The sequence below is a fragment of the Dendrobates tinctorius genome, unplaced genomic scaffold (assembly GCF_039654945.1).
Source record: "Dendrobates tinctorius isolate UK_male_01 unplaced genomic scaffold, ASM3965494v1 ptg000134l, whole genome shotgun sequence".
NCBI lineage: Eukaryota > Metazoa > Chordata > Amphibia > Anura > Dendrobatidae > Dendrobates > Dendrobates tinctorius.
The window spans coordinates 13,098,904-13,112,262 of record NW_027361802.1 but is presented as its reverse complement, the minus strand read 5'-3'; the positions used below and the strand labels follow the sequence as shown (position 1 = coordinate 13,112,262).

The 13,359-nt window shown below is 39.9% G+C and overlaps 1 protein-coding gene across 2 annotated transcripts in view; it reads left to right on the top strand.

The window, feature by feature from the left end:
- CEMIP2 (cell migration inducing hyaluronidase 2) overlaps positions 1-12,276 on the top strand; it is a 164,977-nt gene extending 152,701 nt beyond the window's left edge. Inside the window, exons 19-24 of one of the 2 annotated variants that reach the window (XM_073543730.1) lie at positions 218-391; positions 1,921-2,140; positions 5,284-5,385; positions 7,157-7,305; positions 10,223-10,329; positions 11,687-12,276. In XM_073543730.1, the coding sequence (XP_073399831.1) occupies positions 218-391; positions 1,921-2,140; positions 5,284-5,385; positions 7,157-7,305; positions 10,223-10,329; positions 11,687-11,883 (949 nt within the window). In that variant the 3' untranslated portion in view covers positions 11,884-12,276. Of the gene's footprint in view, positions 1-217; positions 392-1,920; positions 2,141-5,283; positions 5,386-7,156; positions 7,306-10,222; positions 10,330-11,332 lie in introns of both variants that reach the window. The other variant, XM_073543731.1, reaches the window with a different exon arrangement.
- The last annotated feature ends 1,083 nt before the right edge of the window (positions 12,277-13,359 follow it).

Below are 13,359 nucleotides of genomic sequence, written 5' to 3'. Positions count from 1 at the left end.
ATATGCATGAACTCGCAAGATTTGTGAGATCAGGCTCTGACATTGCGTTATGATGCTTGGCTTTCAGGAAGCATTCCATAGGAATAATACGTACCTTCTTGATTTTCAGCCCCAGCTAAATCATTAATTTAGATGTTTGCGTTATATGCTCAATTGTGTATTTAATACTGTAATTCATAATGAGGTCCTTTTTAATATGTAACTTTTTTCTTTGCAGAGGGGACTGGTTTAGAGTTGGCCTTTGCTATCCACCGGATACAAGCTTTCAGGTGATGTCACAAATTGTCAAGAGCCAAACTTTCCCTGTAGAAGAATACCAGCCTGTGTCCTCCATAGAAGAACTGCAGAAGAGGCGGACAGAGGGGAAATTCTTTTTTGATAACAGCACTGGGTAAGTTTCTTTAAGAAGCCCTCCTCCCATCAAAGTTGTTAACCACTTAATATATTGCAGTCATATTGTAAAGCACATGTGTACTTACAATTGCTCATTTTTCCTTTCTACCCATCTGATTCTTCTCTTTTCTCTGCTGTATGATAAATGCAAGGACTTCCTGTTTCTACAGTCCCCCCCCCCCCCCCCCCCAACTCCTGATCTCGCTGCTCCACTTTTCTACCATGCCATTGACTTTTGCATTGACTAATTAGTCATACAGGGAAAACAGACCTGTTTCTACATAAAGCTTAGAAGGATTCGACTAGTCCGGTGATGTCATGGAAAACAAGAATTAGCTGGATAGAAGGGCACAATGAGCAATTGTAAGCACACAGTGCTGTATAATTTGGTGACTGCAATATATTAAGAAAATGAACATTTTAATAGGACTGCTTCTTTAAAGCATGCTGGAGCACTGGATAAAGAGAACCTGTTTTTAACCCCTTCATTACTGGAGCTTTTTGTTTGAGGAGTTTCTAAATATTTAAGAACATGTGTTTTTTTTTTTTTTTTGTTTTTTTTTAAATCCTCCACTTCTGCCTCATACAAAGCTTAGCAAGGCTACAGTTAGTATGTAGTGAGCGGTATTGAACCCAAATCTCTTAACTCTTCTCTTGTCTGGGCTTTCTTGGCTGCACTAAACTTATTCCAACAAACTGTTCTACGCTACATCACGACAGATGGTTTTCATATTGAGATTGATTTTAAGAGCCATTACTTTGTTAGTTCAGTATGGCTTGCCTGTATTAAATGCAGAGCAGTTGGAGTATGGAAACTTCCTTCAGGTTGGTCCCCCAAGGTGCATTTGTGTGGGCTTGATATCCCTGGAGGCACCATATTACTCTGCCTCGAAACTTAAGGGAACTTTCCTTTTGAATGTCTCAGACCCTGCACGTCTGTTTTTCTTGGAGTGTGGCTTTAGGAATGTAGACATTAAAGCAGGGCTAAGGCTGGGGTCACGCTGCGTTAAGGCAGTCTGTTTAACGGATTGCGTTATACCGCGGCATAACGCGATGTAACGCAGTCCGTTAACGCTGCCATTTATTTCCATTATCGGGCGCATCACCAACACATGCCATAATCTGCATGCGTTGCGATGTGTCGTCATTCAGTGATGGACCCTCGGACGGGGTCTGCAGCGTCCAAGTGTCCGTCCCCGCTAGCGCATATGAAGCATCTGCGCTATTGGTATAGCATAACACGACCGCGTTATGCTATAGCGATAACGCAGCCCGTCAACACTATGCGTTGAACGGGCTGCTTTAATGCATTATGAACCTAGCCTAACACATGGTGTATCTATCATGATCTTCCTGAGTGCTCGGACTGCTATCTAATGGGTATGGCTGACGCGTAAAGTGTACGATTTGCCTAAATAATACTTTAAAAGGTTAATTCTAAAATGGGAGTCTTCATTTATCTGAGGTCCACTTAGATATGTTTTAATAACTACAATTTTAATAGTGTTTTTTTTTTATCTTCTTTAGATTGCTTTTCCTCTTTCTCCAAGCAAAACACAATCGTGACGGCCACAGCTATTGCTCTTCTCAGGGTTGTGAAAGGGTTATGATCAATGCCACATTTCGATCCAAAGCTACTAGTAACTGCATGTCCAAAGCATACCCCAAATATGCCAAAGCACCTTCAGCAACCAAACCAATGCCGGCTAAATCGGCTGCAGCTTGCACCAACTGTGGAGCATCTCAGGTACTGATGATTTCTAGTGGAAAAACTGCAATCTAATATGGGACAGATGGGAATAGTGGCTGGCTTTGATACTGAAATAAACTAGGCCGCATTGAGACACTGTTCTGCCACAGCAGAGGGCCTCCTCCTTCCTCTATCCGTTTTTCTGGATGACCTTTTCAATATATAATTTTAATCGCTGGAACGCCAATATATGGTCAGCTTGACTTTGACAGACTGTTCTAGAATTCTCAATATGGGCACATGTATAAGCCGGTGAGTGGAAATATACCTGCTTGTACTGCTTTATATTTGCCCCCCCAAAAAATTAACCAAGGCTGCATTGGGAAAATCCATTTGAGCAATATGCATCCCAAAATTTGCAGGACCAATTAAATATACAGATAAAGGTGCAGGACCAATTAAATCCATATTTTATATTGATGCATGATTAGAAACCATAAAATGATTTACAATATCTGACTAGGTGAGTGAGAAGCCGCTTTTAGATACTTTATACAGTGTTTAAGTATAGGAGACATAAAATGGACCATATACAGAGAGGGCAAGAGAAAATGTAAGGTGCATATACACACCGTGGTATTGGTAGGAGGTCCTCTAGAGGAAACGTCATGACGCGTGTTTTGCATGTAGATTAATTATTAAGTAGCGAGTCCTATTAGAACCATGTATAATGTTTATATTTTGTAGTTGAAGAAACTTTGACGTATGAGAGCATATAGAGATATTTTCCCTATACAAGGTTTCTGGCGATGAATACTTTGATAATGTTATGTGATTGCTCTTGTCACAATTTATTTTCTTTCTGTCTGAAGTACATTGACTGCAGCAGAAAAAAAAAAACGCTCTCTATTGGGGACCTGTCAATTTAAATATGCCATTTGAGGAGCAGGAGAAGCTGGGCAGATTAATATATAGGTTTTTTTGGGAAAAGCTTCACTACAACTTGTATTTAATTAATTGAAAACCCTGCTCATTCTGAGCTTAGCAGTCAAGAAGGTGGACCTTATCAGTGACTGATGGCTAGTGGGGAGGGAAGATTGTTCTTCACGGATTATGACCACCCTCTTGACTGCTAAGCCTGGAATGAGCAGAGAGTTCAATGAATAAAATACAAATTATACTGGATCTTTTCCCACAAGCCTATATATATAATCTGTTATCTTGCCTACTGTACAGCCTTTTCAAGTTGGTAAGTTCACATTCAGTTGGAGCTTTATGAAGTTGCAGGAATGGGAAATGCACCTATGGATGTCCTATTTTGGTACTGTACAAGGCCATGTGCATGAAGCCCAACTGAAAGCTCACCGACCGGAAAGCTTTAATTCGCTTAACGAAAGCATGAAGGTAAGAGAAAAAAAAAAAAAAAGACCAAAAGCTATATTCAGCAGTCTAGGGCAGAAATGTCTGTCTACTGTGCTACAGAAGAATGGGCATCATTCACTAATTTCACAAGAATGAATGGGTTCACTAGTGAAATAGCTGCACCCCACGTTTTGTGTTTTATGAGCAGAGTTTCTCAGTAATGCTTGTCCAATAACCCACTAAAAAACCTCATTAAAATGTTCTGCTGCAGCCTTCAAATTCACAAGGTTGACCTCCAGATGTTTTCCAAGAAATGCATGTCTTGGAAATATTAAAAGTAAATGGTAACTATCCTTGTGCAAAAGGTAGGCCCCAACAGTCCAAAATGTTAAGTTTCTAGCAAAATCCTTCTCTGGTCTCAAAGAAAGCACAGAGTCTTCTCAACTAGAACGTGACATTTTTTTTTTTTTTGTAGATGTTTGAGGGATCCGATCTGCTAAGTGTATTGAATCCCTAGGTCTGCTCTGAAGCTGCTGGTTATGTAATTGGCCTACTGTTCAACCAGTATATAGCTAGACTAATGGCAGTTACATTTAAAGGAGTTTTCCCATGAACAAAATGCATTTTAATAGATATTTGGAGTATTAATCAGTTCCATAATTAGATGTGGTTAAAGAAAAATGTTCCTGTGCTGAGAGAATCTTATAAATATGTCCCTGCTGTGTACTGTGTAATGGCTGTGTCTGACCGTGCAGGAACATGGTCTGATTATACAGACAACATAGCAGTGGCTGCTTTCTGGGAAATAAAACAAAGCATTTTACCTACCTGTTTTATCAAATGAGTGAGCGTTTCTGCCATGTCTCTAGTCCCCTGAGATCAGCATAAATCATATCAATGATGGAAGGAAGAGCTCTGACTGCTGCTGAACTTGTGTTCTGAATTATGATGTGCTCAGAAGGCTGAAGATGTGGCAGAAACAGTTGCTCCTGTGATAAAACAGGCAGGGAAATTATTTACTTTACAGACAGGACAGCATGGGATTGCAGCTGATTCTTTCAGTGTACTCTTTAGTTACCACAACTCCTGGCCAGGGGAGGAATGTGCAGATCCGTGCTCCTGCATGGTCACAGCCATTAAACAGCACATAGCAGAGGCACATAACCGTTGCTTTGTAGCACTGTGGTCCTAGGTTCAAATCTCACCAAGAGCAACATGTGAAAGGAGTGTGTTATTCCTGTGTTTGTGTGGATTTTCTTTGGGTTCTCTGGTTTCCAACCACACTCTAAAGACCTGCTGATAGGGAAATTACATTGTGAGCCTCAATGGAGACAGCGATGACGAGACCTGTAAAGGAATATGATATAAGCAAGCGTAATAAATCAAATAAGAGTCTCAGCCCAAGAATATAAATAATTATATTTAAAAATGAATATAATGGTAATGCATGTATCCAATTGTAAAACTTACTATTCCAATATCTATTGATTTTTAAACTGTGTTTGGTTTGTAGGATAACCCCCCCTTTTAAGTAAAAATATTAAATAAAATCTAGGAGAGTATGGTTTGTGGAGGCCACATGCTGGCATATGTAGACTTCTAGACCAGTCAGTGCTCCCTGGTGGTAGAGCATGCTGATTATTTAGTGCTGGAGGTAGCTACCCTTTATCCAATTTGCCATTTCTTCCTCCTAAAGGGAGCTACTTTGCAAAAAAAAAAACTAAAATATATATTTGTTCACTTTATTAGTGAACTTCAATTAGTGATCGGTTTGTATTTCTCTGTATAAGATAGGAATTTTATGATTGATTTTGGTATATTTCATGTTCTGATTGCAGGTTGTCTTTACCAGTGATCCTCATAACGTCTACCTCCCTGTGGAAATTCAGTCACTTAGTAAGGAAGAAATCCAACAAGGAGCTGCTATGTCTTTTATTTCGGTAGGAATCCACGTAGGCTATTAAATGAACCATTCTGAAGTAAAATGGCCGGTATTTCTTTCCCTCTCTAAAAGGAGTATACTTGCTGTGTGGCTTTCTGTAGCAGATTCATGGATATAATCAGGAAAAATGCCATACTACTATAATAATCTTTTAGAAATTCTATTAAAGTACATTTTTCTCCCCATCCTCGACTAAGTAACGATCCTGTCTGGTTAAACCTTTTGCTCTTTCTAACATGTAGTGTTGGACGTGCTGTTAATTGTAAAGCTACCAATGTTCTAGGTGCTGCACACTCTGGGTCTGAGTCCAGTGGGTGGTCTCCTCTCATGATTGACAGTCAGTACAACCAGTCACTGGACTTCTAAACCTATTTGAAGTCATTTATAGGTCACTGTGAAAAGATTTTCTAAATCTTCTCACCTCTTCCTGCCTATAGGTTGGACAGATTGTTTACTTTGACCGCTTCCCTTTAGGCTCTGTTCACATCTGCCCATATCTGTTGAAGGAGAACAAACTTTTATTATGGCAAATAATTGTTAGAAGCCTCAGCAGAACCCAAAACACTTATAACCCACACGAAGCCTGAATACGTTTTTCCATCCAAAGAACCTACATAAATGCTTCGATTTGTAGGTTACAGAGCTTACTGTTAGTCAAGTAGGTTACCCCATAATTTGGATACCTAGGAAATCTTCACTTCCACTCCTATACTCGTGTGCACAGGACAGGGTTTCCTGTGTTGGTATGTGAAAGGGGCTGGCTTACTGCTTATTCTCTTTGCTATGCCACCCCCTTCTTTCGGCTGACACATAAACAAAGGAGGCTGGCTTAGCTATTGAACAATCAGTCGGCCTGCTGCTTTCACTTACCGCTCTGGCTATGGATTGAGACAGGAAGCCCTCTAAAGTGATTTAGTACAGGACTGGGAAAGGGCAGCTATCTGACAATGGAAGCTCCTGGACTAATTAAATTTTAGTATGTTTTCTAATTTAGTATTTTAGCAGATCTATGTATATTTTGGAGCTGTAAAACTACTTTTAAAGAAGGGGGTATTCCAAAAATAAGGAGTAATAAATGATCACCTATCCAGAGGTGCTGATCCCTAGGGTTCAACGATCTTGAGAAAGGGGCCATGTAGACCACCTTCTTGAATATATCGGAGGTTTGCACACTTGACTGCCACTCCATCTTATGGTCTATGGGACTGTCAGACCAAGCGGAGAAAGGTGCTTGGTTATTTCTGGCAGTCCCATAGAATATACAGCTGAGGTGCCCTTGCTCGACCTCTGCTCCACTCATTGTCTGGATCGGTGGTAGTCCCAGGGGTCGGACCTCCAGTGATCACCCAGTTATTGCCCATCTTTTAAAAAGTTTGCCGTTATGTTTTCACTGTTGTCTTAGACTGTTCCTAGAGATTATAAAATAAATATAATTTTGAGAATGGATGGTAGTAAAAAAATGGTAGCGTTCTGCACTGAAAAGAACATTGTCCTGTAAGCGTAGAAAGTAAAATATTAGTTGACCTGCTGTTTATTGACTTTAATGTTTGGCTGTCATTCTGTCCAGGGATTTCTCGATGTTAGGCTCCTGCAGCAGTCAGTGAATTTAATCTCTCTGAAGAGTCTAGAAAGGTCAGCGTTAAGATTAAGTTAAAGGGTCTTTATTAGAAGAAATGTCATCTTAGGTTTGCATGAGAGGATGTGAGTGAAAAGGGATTTCATTCCTATTATGGTTGGCAATCTAATTGTGGCCTTCATGTGTTTTTCAGGTTAATGGCACCAAGTATTCCTTCCAAAAAGTTGGTTTATTCGTTGTTGTCATTGATGCTTGCACTGGAGCAGTAAAAGAAGACTTGTACTTTCCACAAGAAGATTTTGAGGGACTGGAAAATTACTTGGAAAATAAAATGCCCAAAAGGTATATATGTATTTCTTCTAGTCTAATGCTTACTTTCTTGGAAACTTGCTGTCTAATGTAGGGTAACCAAGAGCACTGCTTTTACAGTTCCTTCATTCCCTTATTTTTGTTAAGCATCTGTCTATATAAAGTGAAAATGCTCAAACCATGTGAAGAACAGGGCTCAGTATTTCCATCATATGATTGTGTTAGAGTCATAGAGGCGCGTAATGCTGTTATTATGTTATTACACGAAGTATAGTGCATGATGCCACAGAATTTTAGCGGAGAGATTAGAAAAAGTGAAACACAAAATTGGGGTTACCCTTTGTTGTGTTTTTTTTTTTTTATTTTTGTCTGTTTTTATTAGCCTCCAAATGTATCTGAGAGTTTAACATAAAGGGTTATCCAGGAGTAGTTTTTTTTTTTTTCTATGGGCCTAAGAACTAATAGGAGGTAGTTGGTAACTATCTGCCTGTTTTGCTGTTGCTGGCACTAGAGCAGTCACAAACCTCTTCTGCTGGCGAATCTTTGATGTCACGTTGACACAGCAACTTCTTTCCAGTGTGTTCAGTTGACTGGGCATGAATACCAATGTTATGCTGATTGACAGCTGGCTCCCTGCTGCCTGACTGTGGGAAGCGGGCTGTCAATCGGCAAGACTGCAGTCATACCTTGTCGACAGAGCAGTCAAGAAGAAGAGCTGCTCCGTTCATATGGAGCAGCTGATGCTCAGTCGGGAGCGGTCAGTGACCGCTTTGAGCTGGTGCCGCATAGAAAGGCAGGTAGTTACTGAGCCAAAAAACCTTAGTCCTGGACAGCCCCTGCAATCCCTGACCAATGCAGTATATATGTAATTTGTGCGATCACGTGACTAATCGCATGGTGATCGCATCAAGGTGCCAGCTGTTTCTCACTGCAGGGCACATGGAGTATTTGGCCCGGGATGGGTGAAGTCTCCCGCAACTCCGGTCGCTGTTATTGGCTGTTCAGAATTGAACAGCCAATCACAGCATTTTCAGTGTTTTGGGCAATGAAATTGCCTGAAACACTGATGTCCAGTCTAAGATCGGTGCTGTTGGAAAAATCATGTGATGCTTCTCTAATTTGTGTAATTAACAGCACCTGTAACTTACCAGTGGCACCTAACAGGTGTTGGCAATAACTAAATCACACTTGCAGCCAGTTGACATGGATTAAAGTTGACTCAACCTCTGTCCTGTGTCCTTGTGTGTACCACATTGAGCATGGAGAAAAGAAAGCAGACCAAAGAACTGTCTGAGGACTTGAGAAACCAAATTGTGAGGAAGCATGAGCAATCTCAAGGCTATAAGTCCATCTCCAAAGACCTGAATGTTCCTGTGTCTACCATGCGCAGTGTCATCAAGAAGTTTAAAGCCCATGGCACTGTGGCTAACCTCCCTAGATGTGGACGGAAAAGAAAAATTGACAAGAGATTTCAACGCAAGATTGTGCGGATGTTGGATAAAGAACCTCGACTAACATCCAAACAAGTTCAAGCTGCCCTGCAGTCTGCGGGTGCAACAGTGTCAACCCGTACTATCCGTCTGTGTCTGAATGAAAAGGGACTGTATGGTAGGAGACCCAGGAAGACCCCACTTCTTACCCCGAGACATAAAAAAGCCAGGCTGGAGTTTGCCAAAACTTACCTGAAAAAGCCTAAAACGTTTTGGAAGAATGTTCTCTGGTCAGATGAGACAAAAGTAGAGCTTTTTGGGCAAAAGCATCAACATAGAGTTTACAGGAGAAAAAAAGAGGCATTCATAGAAAAGAACACGGTCCCTACAGTCAAACATGGCGGAGGTTCCCTGATGTTTTGGGGTTGCTTTGCTGCTTCAGGCACTGGACTGCTTGACCGTGTGCATGGCATTATGAAGTCTAAAGACTACCAACAAACTTTGCAGCATAATGTAGGGCCCAGTGTGAGAAAGCTGGGTCTCCCTCAGAGGTCATGGGTCTTCCAGCAGGACAATGACCCAAAAAAAACTTCCAAAAGCACTAGAAAATGGTTTGAGAGAAAGCACTGGAGACTTCTAAGGTGGCCAGCAATGAGTCCAGACCTGAATCCCATAGAACACCTGTGGAGAGATCTAAAAATGGCAGTTTGGAGAAGGCACCCTTCTAATATCAGGGACCTGGAGCAGTTTGCCAAAGAAGAATGGTCTAAAATTCCAGCAGAGCATTGTAAGAAACTCATTGATGGTTACCGGAAGCGGTTGGTCGCAGTTATTTTGGCTAAAGGTTGTGCAACCAAGTATTAGGCTGAGGGTGCCAGTACTTCTGTCTGGCCCATTTTTGGAGTTTTGTGTGAAATGATCAATGTTTTGCTTTTTGCTTCATTCTCTCTTGTATTTTTTCATTTAACACAAATTAAATGAAGATAATAATACCAAAGAATTTGTGTTTGCAATCATTTTCAGGAAGAAACTGAGTATTATCTGACAGAATTGCAAGGGTGTCAATACTTTTGGCTACAACTGTATGTGAAGAAAAAAGTTAAAACGAAACACTCGCACACGTTCATTTTTTTTTCCTTCCACTTTGGGTTAATAAACTTTTTGAATGTGGTTTTGAGCACCTTGTACAACAGTGGGAGAATTACAATAGTACTGATTTGGAGACTTGTTGTCATTGTCATTTTACTGCAAAATAAATACCGTATTTAAACAAAATCACACAATGACACCACTGCTTCTTGGATTTTCATCCCACTTAGAATTTGTTTCCCATTTTTCGGTAAATTATGAAGGACATCAACCATTTTACTCACATATTTACAACTCGTTGGGCATAAAACAAGCCCTCATGGAAAGGGAGGAAAGAAAGAAAAAATAGCTAGGTCTTTAAAGGGTTAACTTGGTAAACTTTGTGTGAATATTATGGTCTTTATATTTAAATTTGATATTTTCTTAATTAGATCAATAGTTGCCATTGCATCACGTGGCTATATAGTGGATTATGGTAACATTGCACAACAGTTATACACTCTCGGAACAGCCAAACCAGCATTTCTTCAGAACAAAGGTAAGTGCAGATGAAAATGCTGTGTGGTTGCATCTTTTGAGAAGTCGTTTCCTATAAGCGTGCATGTGCATTGCAATGACCAGAATCATCAGATGGCTATCGAGCATGCAGTAGACATGTATGTACCAGGGCTGTGGAGTCGGTAAGTCAAACCTCCAACTCTTCAATTTCCATGACTCCGACTCCACCAAAATGGGCTCCGACTCCACAGCCCTGGTATGTATGGTAGATTTTACATGATTTAATATCCCACTTAAAAGTTAACTTAAAGCAATATTAAGATCTATACGTTGTTGGGTTACCAAAGAGTTTACAACATTTGGGTAAAAAAAAATTGCCCACTGCCCCAGTGGTTCACTGCAGTGATCTAATATTCATACAACCACTGCAGCCAATCACTGACCTCAGCAGTTAATTGCTGTACATGCAGATTTCATCAATGAGGCCATTGAGTGGCTGCAGAGAACATAAAGCAAGTTTTTGTCATTGTGCATTGTCCATCCCTTTTATTTTATTTTTTTTTTTAACTTTACTAGTGTTTAGAATAGTGAGACTTGCCATCTGTGCATCCATAATGTTGCATTTCTGAAAGCCAATCTTAGGTAATGAAACTTAGGCTTAATTTAGAATTGGCTTGAAGTATTTGGGGTGGGTGTAGGTGACTAAGGAACAGGAAGAAAAGATACCGAAGCTATGCAGCCTCAAGGGTTCTGATAGACTAACGTAATTTTATCCCACCTCTACCAATCAGGGTATATGTGTTCTCTGCTATCAGTGACTCTGCTCCTATATTATGGTGGTCTCATATTATATAGCAAAACCTGCTGACCGATTCCCTTTAAGTAGTGCAACAAGATACTTTGCAGTTTTACCCTTTCAAGAACTTGAGAATTGTCCTTGTAGATTGCAAAGTAGTTTGTTCTTAGAAACACTTTACATTTTAAAACAACATCCTCAAGAATAATAGGATTTTTAATGCTATAATTTACTGCTTGCTTCCTAGACTGCAGTGGTGGCCAGTTACGTATCAGCAGTGGCTGATGGCCTAGGCAATTGGCATAGCTCTTATAAGCTTTTTGCTATAGACATTGAAACTGGTTGGATCCAGCCTATTCTTCCGGCACACTTGGTCTCCCTGCCTCTTCTGATACTGCAGGAGCAAAGCGGTCTTCTAGCAACATTGGAGAGTGCACCTTTTGGGCCAGCAACCACAGTCATGTGTACCATCTCCAGACAAGCAGGAGACTGGGGAGCTTTGCATTCCTCAAGACAACATAAGAAATACATATCATGGGACTTTTTTTTTTTTTTTGCAAAGTATACCATTTATAACCTATAATACTTGTGTTTTCTATAGGTAGCATTGCCTTCATTGGATACAATGGAAAGTTGAAACCATCTTGGACAAGACTGCTCACGAGTCCTGCTGGGCAGGGCTTGGGACTACTGGATAGCTATATACCTGTACAGCATGAAGCCTATGAATGTCGAAGAGCTAGCTCAAATAAAAGAAAAGATATTGAACTATTAAAGAGAGCGTTTAAGACACTTTAGATTAATATATGCCCTCAAGGGGCATTTCCAGCGAAAATGTGAACTATCTTATTTAATTTATGGCAGTTACACTGTTATCCAGCATGAATCAAGTTACTGTGTTTATTAAAGCTGAGGGCCTAAAATCTGAGCCCCCATGCCAATGCACCTTCTAGTTGTATATAATCCTAAATTGTTTTGTGTTTTTGTAAAGATAGGATTTGCAGATGTTTGCTTTTTGGTGGTTTTGTATGTGCTGTAAACTGTATTTTTATACATACTTTTTTTTATATATTTCTGATATTTTATGGTGTTATTTTATGGATATGACTGGAAGCGTTTTTAAGTGCGTGTTTCTTTGCACCGTGGTTTACTTGAAAGATATTTGTTATTAAAATCTTTCTACAAATTGTTGATGTAAGTATTCATCCTTTGAGGATATTCCCTTGGTCAGACACCAACAACTTTTGACCTCTGTACTTTAAAATACATGAGGTTTGTTACAATCAAAACAATTTTTGCAATAAAAAGAATTATACTTAGGGAGAAAAACTTGAACGTAGATGCCAACCCACCAAACCAATGGAATAATGACTAGCACACAATGCAGAATTTGGCAGTAAAAGGCCACAGTGTTTATTTTGGGTTACCATAGAATATTATTAATTACTTCATTAACATTCAGTACCAGTAAATAACATATTAAAACTTCTAAAAACCAAAATGCCCACCCAGCATTAGCTGGGCCACCACCCACAAGTAGAAATTGGCTTCAGCTGGTTAGGCCTCCCAAAACCTTCTCCACCAAATTCTGTATTTAAAAATATCTAGTCCCAATATCTGATAGATGAACTAAATCAGATCTGTATAATCCAGAAGAAAAACCCTCCAGGTCAACATGTCTTTACGATAAACCTCCAACAGACTTGAGTTTCTGACATACCTCCCAGATGAATAACTAGAACATCCGGCACCAACAAAGCCGGCTTGTTTAAGAATTCGATTTTGTAATTGGCTCCATCTCAAACATCTAACTCCTATCCAAAACAAAGCGACCTGATCCTCATTAAACAACAAATTGATGCCGTAAGATCTGGAAGCAGCTCTCTTATGGGCCCAGAAGACAAAAGAATGGCTGACTATCAAAACTACCAACTTCCGAACTTTTTTAAAAACATAAATTACTAAACAATTAGGTCAGGCCTTATATAAATTTTGAATATCAGATGACCATCTAACCAATCTTTTTATGACTGAATCATCCAGACCTAAGCTGGTGGCCTCTGTTGCTGCCCCAATATGAAATGAATGGGATGAAATTTTTAAAGCGCCCAAACCGAGAAAATGTAAAGATCTACATAAGACTGAAGAAAACTGGAACCTCCGTGAGTGGTGAAAAATCCGAGTGAATGAAGAATGACCTTTAAGACAACAGCCTAAGCCTCATAAATTGCTTTGCTTAAAAATATCGGGCAAAACTTAACTCTAATGCATGAA